This window comes from Haliotis cracherodii, unplaced genomic scaffold (assembly GCF_022045235.1).
Source record: "Haliotis cracherodii isolate W230 unplaced genomic scaffold, xgHalCrac1.p SCAF_4, whole genome shotgun sequence".
NCBI classification, from domain to species: Eukaryota; Metazoa; Mollusca; class Gastropoda; order Lepetellida; family Haliotidae; genus Haliotis; species Haliotis cracherodii.
Window position 1 is genome coordinate 70,072,692 of NW_027266297.1, and position 14,205 is coordinate 70,086,896.

At 42.5% G+C, this 14,205-nt stretch overlaps 1 protein-coding gene across 1 annotated transcript; it reads left to right on the plus strand.

Annotated features, from left to right (window-relative positions):
- Positions 1 to 7,286: 7,286 nt before the first annotated feature.
- On the plus strand, positions 7,287 to 13,925 carry LOC139478526 (selenoprotein Pb-like). Its single transcript, XM_071261019.1, has 4 exons — positions 7,287 to 7,392; positions 10,149 to 10,357; positions 11,110 to 11,316; positions 11,715 to 13,925. Exons 3-4 carry the CDS (start codon positions 11,147 to 11,149, stop codon positions 12,097 to 12,099), a joined length of 555 nt encoding a protein of 184 aa, XP_071117120.1. The 5' UTR covers positions 7,287 to 7,392; positions 10,149 to 10,357; positions 11,110 to 11,146; the 3' UTR covers positions 12,100 to 13,925.
- Positions 13,926 to 14,205: the final 280 nt, after the last annotated feature.

Genomic DNA, 14,205 nt, shown 5'->3' on the forward strand with positions numbered 1-14,205 from the left:
AATAACAAAGTCATGAAAATATGTTTTAATTAGTTAATGTCATGTTGAGAAATGAAAACATTTTAGGGTTGCACTTCAACCAATACCTCTTTTGCGATTGCGCAGAACAATATTCTTCCGTTCAGTACCCTGTGCATGCATGATGCTCCAGATGGGTCACAGTGACTGATGAATATTAGAAGTATCCACGCAGATGACGGAAAGGGACCCTCAACTACCACATGGCCGACGTGTAACTACGTATACTGACACAGTTTGACAATCGATCATTGGTTTGTCTGGTCTAAATGGGTTCACTGTACAAACAGAGCACCTTGTTATAGCGGACTAGTGGACATTGCGACATCGAGTGTCGATTTGTACTGTATGTTGGCTGCGCCCCCCCCCCCCCCCCCACCATCCCCACACACACACAATTACACATGCAAGTTATGTTTTTTTTTGTTAAATCTGTTTGAATGCGTGTGTCAGGTATGTCACATCAGATCAGACCGATCACAGGATGGTAAGACTTCCGCCCGCACCCCCCTTCCGAATGTACAAAACAACAACATACGGTGAAGACAATGGATTAAAACCTAATTGAGGTAATGTCGACGAAAGGACTTTTTCTTTTTTCTTTTTAAGTACATACAAACAGCTTTTCTTTTTAGTAGGGTTCTCTTCGGATATTAGGAGATCGAATCGCATTATTTTCATTAAGAGAGAGAGAGAGAGAGAGAGAGAGAGAGAGAGAGAGAGAGAGAGAGAGAGAGAGAGAGAGAGAGAAGGAGGGCCATGCAATAAGTTATCACTGACCACACTACATCTGTTGACATAGTTGACGTACTGCTGACGGAGTAGGCTCGGGGTCAGTGAAGCGGCATTACAATGACACATCACCGACCACACTATATCCGTTGACATTTCAAATCGTCTAGCCTCTTTAGCCTATGCACATTTTATCTCGTGCAAGTCCTTAAAAATCAAATAATGAAGCGTTGTGTCGAAAAAACAAACGTATCTTAGGGTTAGCATGCTCAGACTTTAAGAAATAACGCAACATGTCCGATGTCTGTATTTCAGGTAAATGCCATCAAGTGATATCCTAGGACTCCCCAAATGATGTCAGCCAGGAGTTTCCTCAAGTTATGTCCTCGAGTGATGTTGTCCGTGGAATTCCTCAAATGATGTCCTCGAGAGATGTGAATGAGTGAGTGAATGAGTGAGTTGATATTGACGTCGTATCGGCACTATTTCAGCCATGCAGCGACGAGAACAAGTTTATATATAAACAATTGATGAATCATGAGTACAAAGTTATATTCAAAAACGAATTTGTCAAACATATTTTGGCATAACAATGTTATTTACAACTGTTTAAAACACTGGCCTGGGATATACGGTGCCTCTGCTTCCTGCATCCCTCACTTCAGCCTCTGGTGGTTGTGGCCATTGCTAGCCAATATAAAAAATGCTCAGCAGTGAGTTGGCTTGTTGATGATAGTTACATCGATTATGATAGGAATTACGTGTCACAGGGGGACAATCATCTTACGGCATTTTAACCTCCTGGACAGAGCCTTCAATAATCTTTGTTGATAAGATCACACCAAGTTTGAAGACAAACAGTTAGTTTTTCGTATACATATTTACAATTTATGATACAGACCATTTTTTTTCAAGTAGCTTAAGATGAGATGCCGTCTTACACGGCGAAAAAGTTCTGACATATTTACTGTTTGAGAAGGTCCACACAGTCAAGCAAAATATGCTCGATGGTGCCTAGAGTGATGTCATCCTTTGAATAACCCAAATGAAATCATGGAACTTCCTAAAATGATGTCCTCGACTAATGTCCTCCTGGGAATTCCTCAATTGCAGTCCCCACGGGGCTTCCTAATGTCCTCGAGAGATGTCCTCCTTGGAATCCCCCAAATGCAGTCCTCCTGTAGCTTCGTAAACTAATGTCCTCGAGAGATGTCCTCCTTGGAATCCCCCAAAATGCAGTCCTTCTGGAGCTTCGTAAAATAATGTCCTCGAGAGATGTCCTCCTTGCAATTCCTCAAATGATGTCCTCCTGGGAATTCCTCAAATGATGTCTTCGAGAGATCTCCTCCATGGATTTGTCGAAAATTTTATTTAATGTATACCTTCTCGTCACGATATGGCTGAAATACTGACGATGTGACGTTACATGTTAACTCACTCACTCACTCCTCCATGGAATTCCCCAAATGATGTCCTCCAGGGACTTGTTTTGTAGAGGGTTAACCTGGAGACAGATATGATATATCACCCATGTATTGTGGAGAGTTAACCTGGAGATAGGTATGATATATCACCCACGTATTGTAGAGGGTTAACCTGGAGACAGGTATGATATATCACCCATGTATTGTGGAGGGTTAACCTGGAGACATATATGATATAGCACCCATGTATTGTGGAGGGTTAACCTGGAGACAGTTATCATATAACACCCATGTCTTGGGGCATGGTAACTGTTGCTCATGAGGGTAGTCTTCTTCAAGACGGGCGTATTATGACCATGGTTTTCACTTGAAGTAGTTTATATCACTACCAGGACGCGTGTCAGTGTTCATGCACACCTTTGTTGTCTACTGTCTCATGGTTATAAAGTAGGGTGTCAAGCCTCCATTACACACAGCAAGGTAGCGGGGAAAGGTCACGGTTATGTGGGGCGCCCAGACTCGCCTGCAGGTACACACTGCATGGACAGCAACAGATAACGTGTACACAGTACTATACACCAACTCCACAGATAACAGCAACAGGAGGGACATGGATTATATCAGAAAGATATCCACTAGTCTGATGGACCTATGCAGTTAAAGCTCAAACAGATAATATGAAGTTTACATATGGCTTTTCCATTGGACAAGAGGTCGGTCACATGACCGCGAAACCGACGTTCATTAAGAACTGACGCGGTTTTTTACGTTTATAACTCCATAAACGTAAAAACATAAATAAAGTCAATTCATATAAATAAATACGCCAGCTCTTATAACGTATAAACTTATAAACTCAAATACACTGTGGACAACGGTCCGAAATCAGTGACATTGCAGAAATGCCCATTACAGTATCAGCCAATCAGGAAAGAGTAGTCCGTTAGTGGGGAAAACCAAAACAAATCGATTGGTTAGCCAATCAAATGCTACGGAATCACTTGCAAGGTATTTATACGCGTACGAACTACACATTTTGACGTTCGTGCGTTTTTCACGAGAGTGTATTCTTGTCTTTGCCAATCCGAACAGAAATTCCGATTCGACTGCATAATGAAACACATCAACAAGAAAAGGAGCACAGTTGGTGCCCATGACGATGCCTACTTCTTGCCAAATCACGATCTTACCCTCAAATGTTACAAAGATGTTATCAATGAGGAAGAGAACAACATGTCTTGAGGTTTTGGAGTCAAATCAAAAGTTGATAGTACTGATGCATGTTTTAGGCCATAAATGTATGCCAAAAAACCCTAACAAATTCATTGATCAAACGATCAATGTAGTAATGCTTACATATAATGGTTATGTTATTTGAGGCCTTGTCAGTGGGAACAACTACAAACTTTCCATGTAGGGCAGTCAGACAGAATGGGTTTATTTTTCCTCTTTCTAAGTTTGTGCATTCTACCAATGACAACATCACGCACTGACTCAATCCACTCTGGAAGACATTCAACAGGTTCCTCTTCTCTTCTGGACCATTTTTTGGCGTATTTTTCGACAGCATCCATAATCATTTTAAAGTTGTGATCCCAATTGGAAGGAGGTTGCTCACAATATTTTGGTCCACACAGCTGGCTGGGACAGAATGGGTATATTTCAATTCAGTGATATCCCTTTTTAGTTTGTGCATTCTACTAATGACAACATCCCGTACTGATTTGACACACTATAGAAGACAGAGAACATGTTCCTCTGCTCTTTTGGCCCATTTTTGGCATATGCTTCGACAGCATCCAAAATGATAATGTGACTCCAATTGGAAGGAGACTGCTCGCGATATGATGGTCCATATTTGAACTGACGAAGGTTGTCAACAGTAGAGAAGTCATCTACACCTACAGGTTAATGGCAGCATGATGAGCCTTGGCAGCCACAAGTAGTGGAATGTACATCATGAGCTGCCAAGTCCACGTTCTGCAACACGTTCCTAGAAGGGAACAACCTGGGTGAAATGATGTTCGTCAAGGAAAATGAAATTGTTGGTGGTTCCTGGAATTATAAATATTGTGGGACATTTTCAGGAACCGATTTTTGTCTGAGAATGTTGCTTAAATGAAAGGCATCAACTCACTGTTTGCAAATTTCAAATTCAAGAACATGCGGTCTTTGTCTGCTTTAGTGGAGTCTGGTTTGGCCAAACGTTTCAAATGATGATGATGATGATGATGATGATGTTGTAGATTTAACGAGCGCTTCTGGTGTTGCCGATTTCGCACTCGCACGTTTCAAAGCAACACCAAAAGCTATGCTATCTAGTCGATACTGTGGGGTCTTTCTGTTTGTAGACCCATCCAGCAGCAAAAGTTGCTAGACTCGTATAATTTCTTTCAGTGACACAGCAGTCTTGTAATTTTCTCACTGTCACATACTGCTGCTACACACTTTAAGCCACCCTATAGATAGACACCCGTCGTCGACGCCAGAGTCCCCACGTTCTCGCCTGAACCTGTCACTGATGGTCGGATCCAGGTGGATCCAGGTGGAGCCAGGTGGTGATATAGTGTAGCCTGTCGGGGAACGGAGCCTCACCCTCGCAACAAAGGCGCTTACAAGATACCATCTTCTCGAAGCAAGGGAGTTTTCCACAGTTAACTCCCTCTCCTCGGGGAGATGACAATACAGATAGCATCGAGTACGGTTATGTGAGAGGTTACACGGACAATGGGACATTTTAATCTAATCTGGTGATGCAGTAATGTGAAGTGATGCAGGTACACACACCACATCTACCCCACTGATAGGTAGCGTGAGTATACCTGGCCGGGCCTGACTGTACATACCGACGCTGATTGGCCATGCAGGGTGACACACTTGTGTGATACCTCGCTACATTGTAACAAGCTATTACATTCTTTTTACATTCACTTTTGGGTCTTTTTTGGTTTTTGTTTTGACTTGAATGTTTAGTATCGTTTTTCTACTTCTCCCGTGTTTTATAGTAGCCTATGATCACTCAACCTCATTTGTCTTGTCTTGTGTACTGTGCAGTTATACAGAAAAGGTTCACATTTGATATAGTCTTTTAATGAATTTATGTGCTGAGTTTATAGCTTGAAGGGAGGAACAGAAAACATTTGTAAAATGCTATTGGAAATTATTGTTCGCCGAGGAACACCAGAACATGCTTGTAAAACGTCACCCGTATTTTTACAGGTGTAAACATATCGATATGCCTAAGGAAAAAATGAGTCTTTACCCTATACCTCACAGTCACATAAAACAACTGGTTAAACAATTGTTTTATTGGATAAAAATCATCCACAAACATATGAGAAGAAATCACGTGGTATGCTCTTTGTCCCTCTATTGTATCTACATCATTACAGACACGTGGAGGGAAGGCAGTTCTGAGATAGTTATACAACCCTGACACGTTACACCATATCCTGCTTTTGTATCTACATCATTACAGACAGTTTAACACGTGGAGGGAAGGCAGTTCTGAGATAGTTATACAACCCTGACACGTTACACCGTGTCCTGCTATTGTATCTACATCATTACAGACAGTTTAACACGTGGAGGGAAGACAGTTCTGAGATAGTTATACAACCCTGACACGTTACACCATGTCCTTCTATTGGCCATCTAAAAGTGCATCCACGAGATTCTTCAGTACCAAAATAACTCCAGTAGTCTTTTCATTGGTTGATAATTAATCACTGAAATTGGAGAGGTCATTGTCCTTGTAATTCATCAGATGAATCAGATGAAATAATCGGTTATCAGCAGAGATTCTTAGCTTTGTCAAAGTAAGATTCAATATCAGCTGTGAATATATTGAACAATGTCAGGGGTAGTATGAAGCCTTGTCTAACCGCTATGTTTGTTGCCGATATACGCTGTGAAGACTTCACATGTAGAGCCCATTTGTAGATACACAGCACACTACCCCCTGTACATGGAGTAGCTGGCACTGTTTCACGGACATGTTCTGTCTAGTTTCATGTCAGTATGACCTTTGTCCCCGACACAGGCTGGCAGGGGATCGGATCAGCCATTGTTACATTGACCGTTTAACTGCTTACACTTATATATGCGCAGTGTTCCATACATGTGTTATATCGTATATCCGTACTGGTCTATGCTATGGTATATCATATATTCGTACTAGTCTATACGTGTGGTATATCGTATATCCGTACTGGTCTATACTGTGATCTATACCGTGGTGTATGATATATTCGTACTGTTCTATAGATATGATTTATCATATATTCGTACTGTTCTACACATGTGGTATATCATATATCCGTACTGTTCTATATCTGTGGTGTATCATATATTCGTACTGTTTTATATCTGTGGTGTATCATATATTCGTACTGTTCTATAGATGTGTTATGTCATATATTCGTACTGTTCTGCACATGTGGTATATCATATATCCGTACTGTTCTATATCTGTGGTGTATCACATATTCGTACTGTTTTATATATATGATTTATCATATATTCGTACTGTTCTATAGATGTGGTATGTCGTATATCCGTACTGTTCTATATCTGTGGTGTATCACATATTCGTACTGCTCTGTAGATGTGGTATGTCATATATTCGTAATGTTCTGCACATGTGGTATATCATATATCCGCACTGTTCTATATATTGTGGTGTATCATATATTCGTACTGTGCTGTAGATGTGATATATCTTATATTCGTACTGTTCTATAGATGTGATATATCATATATTCGTACTGTTCTATAGATGTGATATATCATATACTTGTACTGTTCTATAGATGTGATATATCATATACTTGTACTGTTCTATAGATGTGATATATCACATATTCGTACTGCTCTATAGATGTGGTATGTCATATATCCGTATTGCTCTATATCTGTGGTGTATCATATATTCGTACTGTTCTATAGATGTGATATAATCATATATTCGTACTGCTCTATAGATGTGGTATGTCATATATTCGTACTGTTCTGCACATGTGGTATATCATATATCCGTACTGTTCTACACTGGGGGTCAGAGACCGAGTAGATCCCGTGATAAGACCGGAAGGGGTTAAAGGGTAAGGTTCACGAGTCAGCAGATAGCCTGCACACATCAGCGCGCGTCACTCACCATCTCCTCAGTTTGTGTGAGCTCGTCCCGGGGAGACCACGGCACAAAGAACGCTCCACTAAGGTAAGGATTGTCGTCTGGTAGGAACCAAACAGTTTGCAAAACAATTCATAGCGTACTAATATTCATCAGTAACTTGAACGATAGTTATTCGTTACGCATTCAACTTTTGCGGTTTCTGCGTTGACTCTAACGACGCAAATCAGGTCCCCTGAAGATGAGACCCATATTTTGCCCCTCAAAATAAGAATTTCAACCTGACAGTCTGATCATCCAGATCTGTCACACAGACCCTGAAACAAACATATCCAATACAGCCCATGCAAGTCTAATATAGTGGGCAAGCTAAGATTACTTCCGTTTGTGAAAATGAAGAGAGTCTCTGGCTCCTTTATTAAGATATTTTAACAACTGTAAAATATGATCATCTCAGAGACTAGGAGTTGGTCTGTGATCTTCCGTTCACTTTAAGATGCAGCGTTTTTCGTTATAGTGATGGATGTACAGATGCTTGTGTTTTATCCTGTACTGTCTCCCATACATAAATATATATCAGTCAATGTTGGGTGGCATCACGTGACGAGCGTTAAACAAGATTGTTGACGGTCATGATGATCGTTGTATATTACACAACAGCCCAATGCATAATCAACAGCCACCAGTGCAAAACGCCCACAGTTTAGTAAACAAACTAGAAACTGATCCGGGAGCGCCATTAAAACGTTTGACCTCTTGAACTCCAACGACTGCTTGTAGAATGAATGACCTTGATCAGTCGTTGGAACGGGTCACGCTACGTGCACGTGAACTTAATCCACCAGATACACAACAATAGACGCTATCTCGCGGACAGCTCATACACAACAATCTTTAGTAATGGCCGACAGTTTTATCTGGTATTAGATAACTCGAAGAACTTAACATATGATTTATTGAGCTCACCTGACCCAATCTTTTACGCATACTATTTGCGCGTTATACTCTATATGCATGTATGGTTATTTGATAGAAAGATATGAGGCATATGTATAATCTGTACAATAACATATAATTTTGTCCGTTTTTTTATGTTGAGTAATTTTGATTATTTTGGCCCTGTTATGCATCCAATGAATACACGTCCATAGTATCTATATCCAGGTGAGCTACGGTCTCTAAGGTTCCATTATGCAACACATTTATATCTCCATTCCATTGTAATACAACTAATAGTAGAGATTGTCTACACGAGCTCTATGTTAGCTCGCCTGTCCTGACGTTGTCTGGCATCATGACTGTAGAATATATACTTTTTTATGAAAACAAATCCAATCTAAATATATATACAAAAGTAAGTCAAGCCAGCTCTAGCAAGCTCTATTCCACGTCAGCTTCAGGAAAATTATTTGTTTTAATTTTAGAAGAGAGCAATGTATCGTGCAATATAAATTTTCATAGACAATATTTTAGTCTAGTCCTTACGGTATATGTCGACAATCGTCGTGAAACTTTCGATGGATTCGGCTTGAAATCTCGTGTGGGTGTTTGTTACCATCAGGGAATTCAAGTTTGTTTGAGGCATCAAGCCTGCGGTATCAGTATAGCAGCCAGAATCCTGAAACCTGGTGAACGCGGTGTTCACTATTTATAGTTCCCTATTAGTTCGAGGCATCGTGATTCAAAATCAAATATGTCTGCCAGCAGCCATATTTGAAAATATATCAACTCGCGCATCGTCCTCGGTAAACATATTCTTCCCTAAAACCACTCGGACCCAATGAACTGAACCTCCACATGCTTCCCACCAATGATGACACCCCAATTCTTTCAAGAGGTTAGAACTAGACTTTCAATATGGCTGTCATGGCAGCCATATTGAAATATCTGTTTATGGCCGCTACTCATGAAGTTTTTGTCATAAAGTTTGCTATATGTGTCGATGGTAGTGGGAGCTCAACATATGTTTCGGTTGTATTTTTTTGTTCTTGCGATATTTTAAATGTTTACCTTTATTTGACCAATGTAGTCTGAACTTATCTAAAAATGCAGTTCTTTGCACTGCAATGTAAACACGATGTCAGACACCACCGAATCAATGAAGTTGAAACTTCACAAACTTGTCCCACCATTGATGAAGCCCTTTACTCAAGAGGTTCGAATACAATTTTCAACGTGGCCGCTTTGTACAGCAGCCAAATTGAAAACCTATAGTTGTGGTCATTACTCGGCCATTTTTGTTCAACCTTTGCGTTTGAACCATACTCTTTAATTATCATAAAAGCACTTTTGAGCTCTGTAAAACGTAGGTCCCCAGAACCACTGGATCAGTGACGCATCCCATGTTTGTCCCCACCAACTAACAGTTTCATCGCAATTTGTTAAAGTGTCCCGGATCCAATTTTCAAAAGACCTCCTTCTGATATGGGAATCATTGGGAGTTGAATGTGTGTACTCAATATTAATGCAGAAAATACTACCAATGATGACAACAGGAACCTTTGACAGTTTAGATGATTGACAGCATGGCTAGATAATCCAAAGTGTAGCACTGCTTTTTTTTAATTCACCACATAAGCGTTTATGTGGATTTAAGTGTTTGTTTGTTTCTTAATTAACGCCGCACTCAGAATTATTCCAGCTTTATGGCGGAGGTCTGTAAATAATCAAGTCTGGACCAGACAATTCAGTGATTGATATCATGATATCACGCAATGTGGGATACGATGACATGCATCAACCAAGTCAAAGTCGCTTTTACGGCAAGTATGGGTCGCTTGGATCTTCAGGGTAGTTATTATAATGTGGATGATGATATTAATGACATTGTTGTTTGTCCTCAGGTTGTTCACGCCACTATGCGGGGCCCGCGGGCTCTGCTGGCTTTAGCGGTCCTCTGCGTCCTCGCCCCCTCTGTCCTGGGCGTCCGCTGCTCCCGACCCCCGTCGTGGTCGGTGGATGGCGTGCGCCCGATGGAACAGTTGCGCGGCAATGTGACGTTGGTGGCGCTGCTAAAGGCTAGCTGATCCTTCTGTAGAACCCAGGCCGCAAGGTGAGTGTTGCTGTGTTAAAGAAGCACTTCGAGTGGTAACAACACTACCAGTGATAAAATGTATCTTCATTTCTTGATGCCTGACGCCATCCCCGATTATCCAGAGCATTATATATCCATTCAGTTTTAATTCCCTGAACGCATTCTCTACCATGGCTTTGTTTGGGAAGTGACGCAACCCCATCGCTGCTATTTTTAACCTGGCACAGAATGTTTGTTTGTTTGTTTGTTAAACGCCGCACTCAGCAATATTCCAGCTATATGACGGCGGTCTGTAAATAATCGAGTCTGAGCCAGACAATCCTGTGACTGATGCCATGAGCATCGATCCACGCAACTGGGATACGATGACATGCATCAACCAAGTCAGCGAGCCTGACCACCCGATCCTGTTAGTCGCCCCTTACCACAAGCATAGTCGCCTTTTACGGAAAGCATGGGTTGTTGACATCCTATTCTTACCCGGATCTTCACGGGTATGGCACAGAATGTCTCTCGCTGCTCAGAGTAATTTGATTGGACGCTTTTGTTTGCGTCGTGATGTTCGAATCGATCTGAGAACTGATGTTGGATCCAGGGTGTTTATCATCATAGAATGGCCTGAATCGTGATCGTTTGTGGAATCTTTTTTTTATGACTGTTAAACTACAAGTCTTCCTAGGATATATGCAATGAATAGAAATACAATAACCTCTCAGTTAATGTAAGAATATGACATATCCTTATTCACTCACTCACTCATTCCCCTTCAGTCTGGAAGTTCTCCGGGGTTTGTTTGCTGATCACAACATGCCCGACATCAACATGATCATCATCAACGCCTACGACAACGCCTCCCTCGCCCTGTACAACGAATTCGCCAGTCTGGTCACCTTCCCCGTGTACCAGGACACCCCACAGCTTGGACTCTGGGAACGGGTCTACGGCGGCCACAAGGACGATTTCTTCATATTTGACAGGTCGGGAACTTACTAACTTGGCAAACTGGCATTACAAATTAAAACCAGTAGTTCCTTCATGGAACGCTCATTCTTGCAGACTCGACAGCCTTCATACCATGAGTGGATCCTTGGATCGACTCGAAAGTCGGGTAACTTCGTCTTGGGTTGTTGTGCCATTCATCAAGTGTTTATTATAGAAAGCGGGTCACATTTGGGCTCGAGTCTAAAATAGAATATCAAACACTGTCTGAGATAATGGGTGCAGTATTCAGTAGCTAGACAACTATACGTCAGTTTTTATACAGTTTGACAATTCTGTCCCCTGACCTTGAGGATTACCAGGGGAAGCCCCCTTCTGTTGTAGTAACTGGTCCCACTGACAATAACTTAATTCGGCATCGATTTTCCCCTTCTAGGTGTGGACAACAGACCTACCATATCCAGTTTCCGATGACCTACCTTCAGTACCACTACACCCAGAGTGCTCTCATTGCAACCTACCGGGACAGCCCTTGCTACTGTCGGCTCAACTCCCAGCACCATCAAGGTCATCAAGGTCAACGAGGTCAACGAGGTCAACGGGGTCGACAAGGTCACGGCCACGGCCACGGCCAGTCCTCCTCTCGTCATCATTCCAACTCCAATCATCAGATGCAGGGAGATGATCCTACAGTACAACGTGTGCCCTCCAGATCTCCCAGATGTCAAGACCTTTTATGTAGGATTCTCAGAAGACTGAGACGTCAGAACAGGCTTAACCTGAACAGAAATAGCTATTCCCATCGCCACAGGCAGCACTGAGCCTGCCCCAACTCCCCTTCCACGACCCTTGTACCTACTCATGATTGTCTGTGCTCCTCGCAGGAGTCGAGCCGCAGATGATCGTGTTACCAGCAGCTGACTGACCTCGGCGACAGTCGTCCTGTGGGCTGGAGGTGTTCCTGACATCGCCCATCTGCAGCTCTGAAGGACAGATGTCTCTGTCAGTCCTGCAGACATCAGTCACGCCAATCCAAACCCTGACGTCTTGAGAACAGGTGACAGTGACGTCAGCAGAGTGATCTGTCACTGAAACGTTGTCAGTGACCGTCAGTCACAGAATCTAGGTGCAGCTGACCATCCTTTGGCGACTGTGAGTGCCGTTTTAGACATGACACTTGATCATGATCTTCAACGGTTGCCCGTCGCTGAAGCTGCCCTAGTGGCCCTGAGTGCTGACAGTGTCTCGAAGGGGGTCAGGACTGTCAGTGACCAAGGTCTGGATCTGCTTGACAGTGACCAGGTACAGGGTCCTCCTGACAGTGACAGCTTCAGACACCTGAGGGGTCATCCTCATCCTGACAGTGACCAACTGGGTTGGGGGGTACCTGACATTGACAACATAGCTCAGGACAAAATCCATCGTCTTGACAATGACCTTCAGGTCTAGGGTCCCCTTGACAGTGACAAGGGCAGGTCGCTAGTGGTGCAGGTTCATTGTACCAGTGACAGGCACATGAGTCAGGTTCAGTTTCCTGACAGTGTCAGACTCAGCAACAGTCCTGAGACTGACCATCTGGACTGGCAGGTTCTTGACAATGACAAGGGCAGTCCAGTTCTTCTTCCATCTCCTGTTCCTGACCGTCTGGTTTAGAATCCTGACAGTGACAAGGTCACAACTCAGGTGTGTCCTCTCCATCCACCTGAGTGTGATCGGAGAGCGGCAGGTCCACCTCCCGAGTCACGTGACAATGACCTCTCCGATGACTTCCCTCTCTGGGTGCTCCTTGACAGTGACCCATAGGAAGAGGCGCTGAATGACAGTAGTCTGTCACTAGCTTCCACTTGCCAACCCTATACTTCCTCCTCTAAATAATTGTTGATTCCAAACGATCCTATCCCTGAAATTGAAAGCAAATGTCACACATATAGAAGTTTGTTATCAACAGTTGTCCTGTATCTTTCTCCTCTACCACTATGAACTTCTTAGCTGTCCAGAAAGAGGCCAGTGTTAATGAAAGCATTAGGGATAAAACCTGGCGGTCTCCCAATGAAGGAAGTGAGAACTGGGGTATCGCTGGACGTCTAAGGACAACATAAGGCAGAGATCATCCATGTTGCATTACCATCGATCTTTGTATTCATCTTTCATCACAAGGTGGGGCACATTACAAAACACGTAAAACTTTCATCGGACGAGTGAATGGTAGTGAACATATATTTCTTGAAGTGTTTTTTTCTGCTTTGTCCTGTGCCTCTGTTTTGACATGATCTGATTTTTAATGTGTTTAAGTATTTGTGGGTGGTTTTATTCAAAGGATGTGAAATAAGTGTTGAACCTTACCCTTCAATGTCATCAAAAAATTGCATTCCAAATTCCAAATTCCAAAGATGACCAACTATCAAGTGTTGGTCTTAATCCTACTGGACCATTTCAATGTTTTGTGTGAGGGACATATTTGGGTCAGGTTGCAACATTTGTGTTGTAGTATCGTCAACTAATGAAACTGTAGCTATTGCCTCCCACCGAGAATGAGAAGCCATTACAAAACTTGGAAAAGGGTACTGGTTTTGATCAACTGGTGAGAATGCAATAGATACAGACTCGAGGTTTTGTGTGAGTTTATGAATAAAACCATTTGTCCTTACTTTGATGTTGTTTATTCTGGTATTAGGGGCGGTCGGGTAGCCTAGTGGTTAAAGCGTTCGCTCGTCACGCCGAAGACCCGGGTTCGATTCCCAACATGGGTACAATGTGTGAAGCCCATTTCTGGCGTCCCCTGCCGTGAAATGGCTGGAATATTGCTAACAGTGGCATAAAACCAAACTCACTCACTATTCTGGTATTAGGAAGAGTTGGATAGTTCCAGGATCCATGTACCTCAAGTTGCTGAAGACAACCAGTAGCCAGTGAGATGTGAGTAGCCT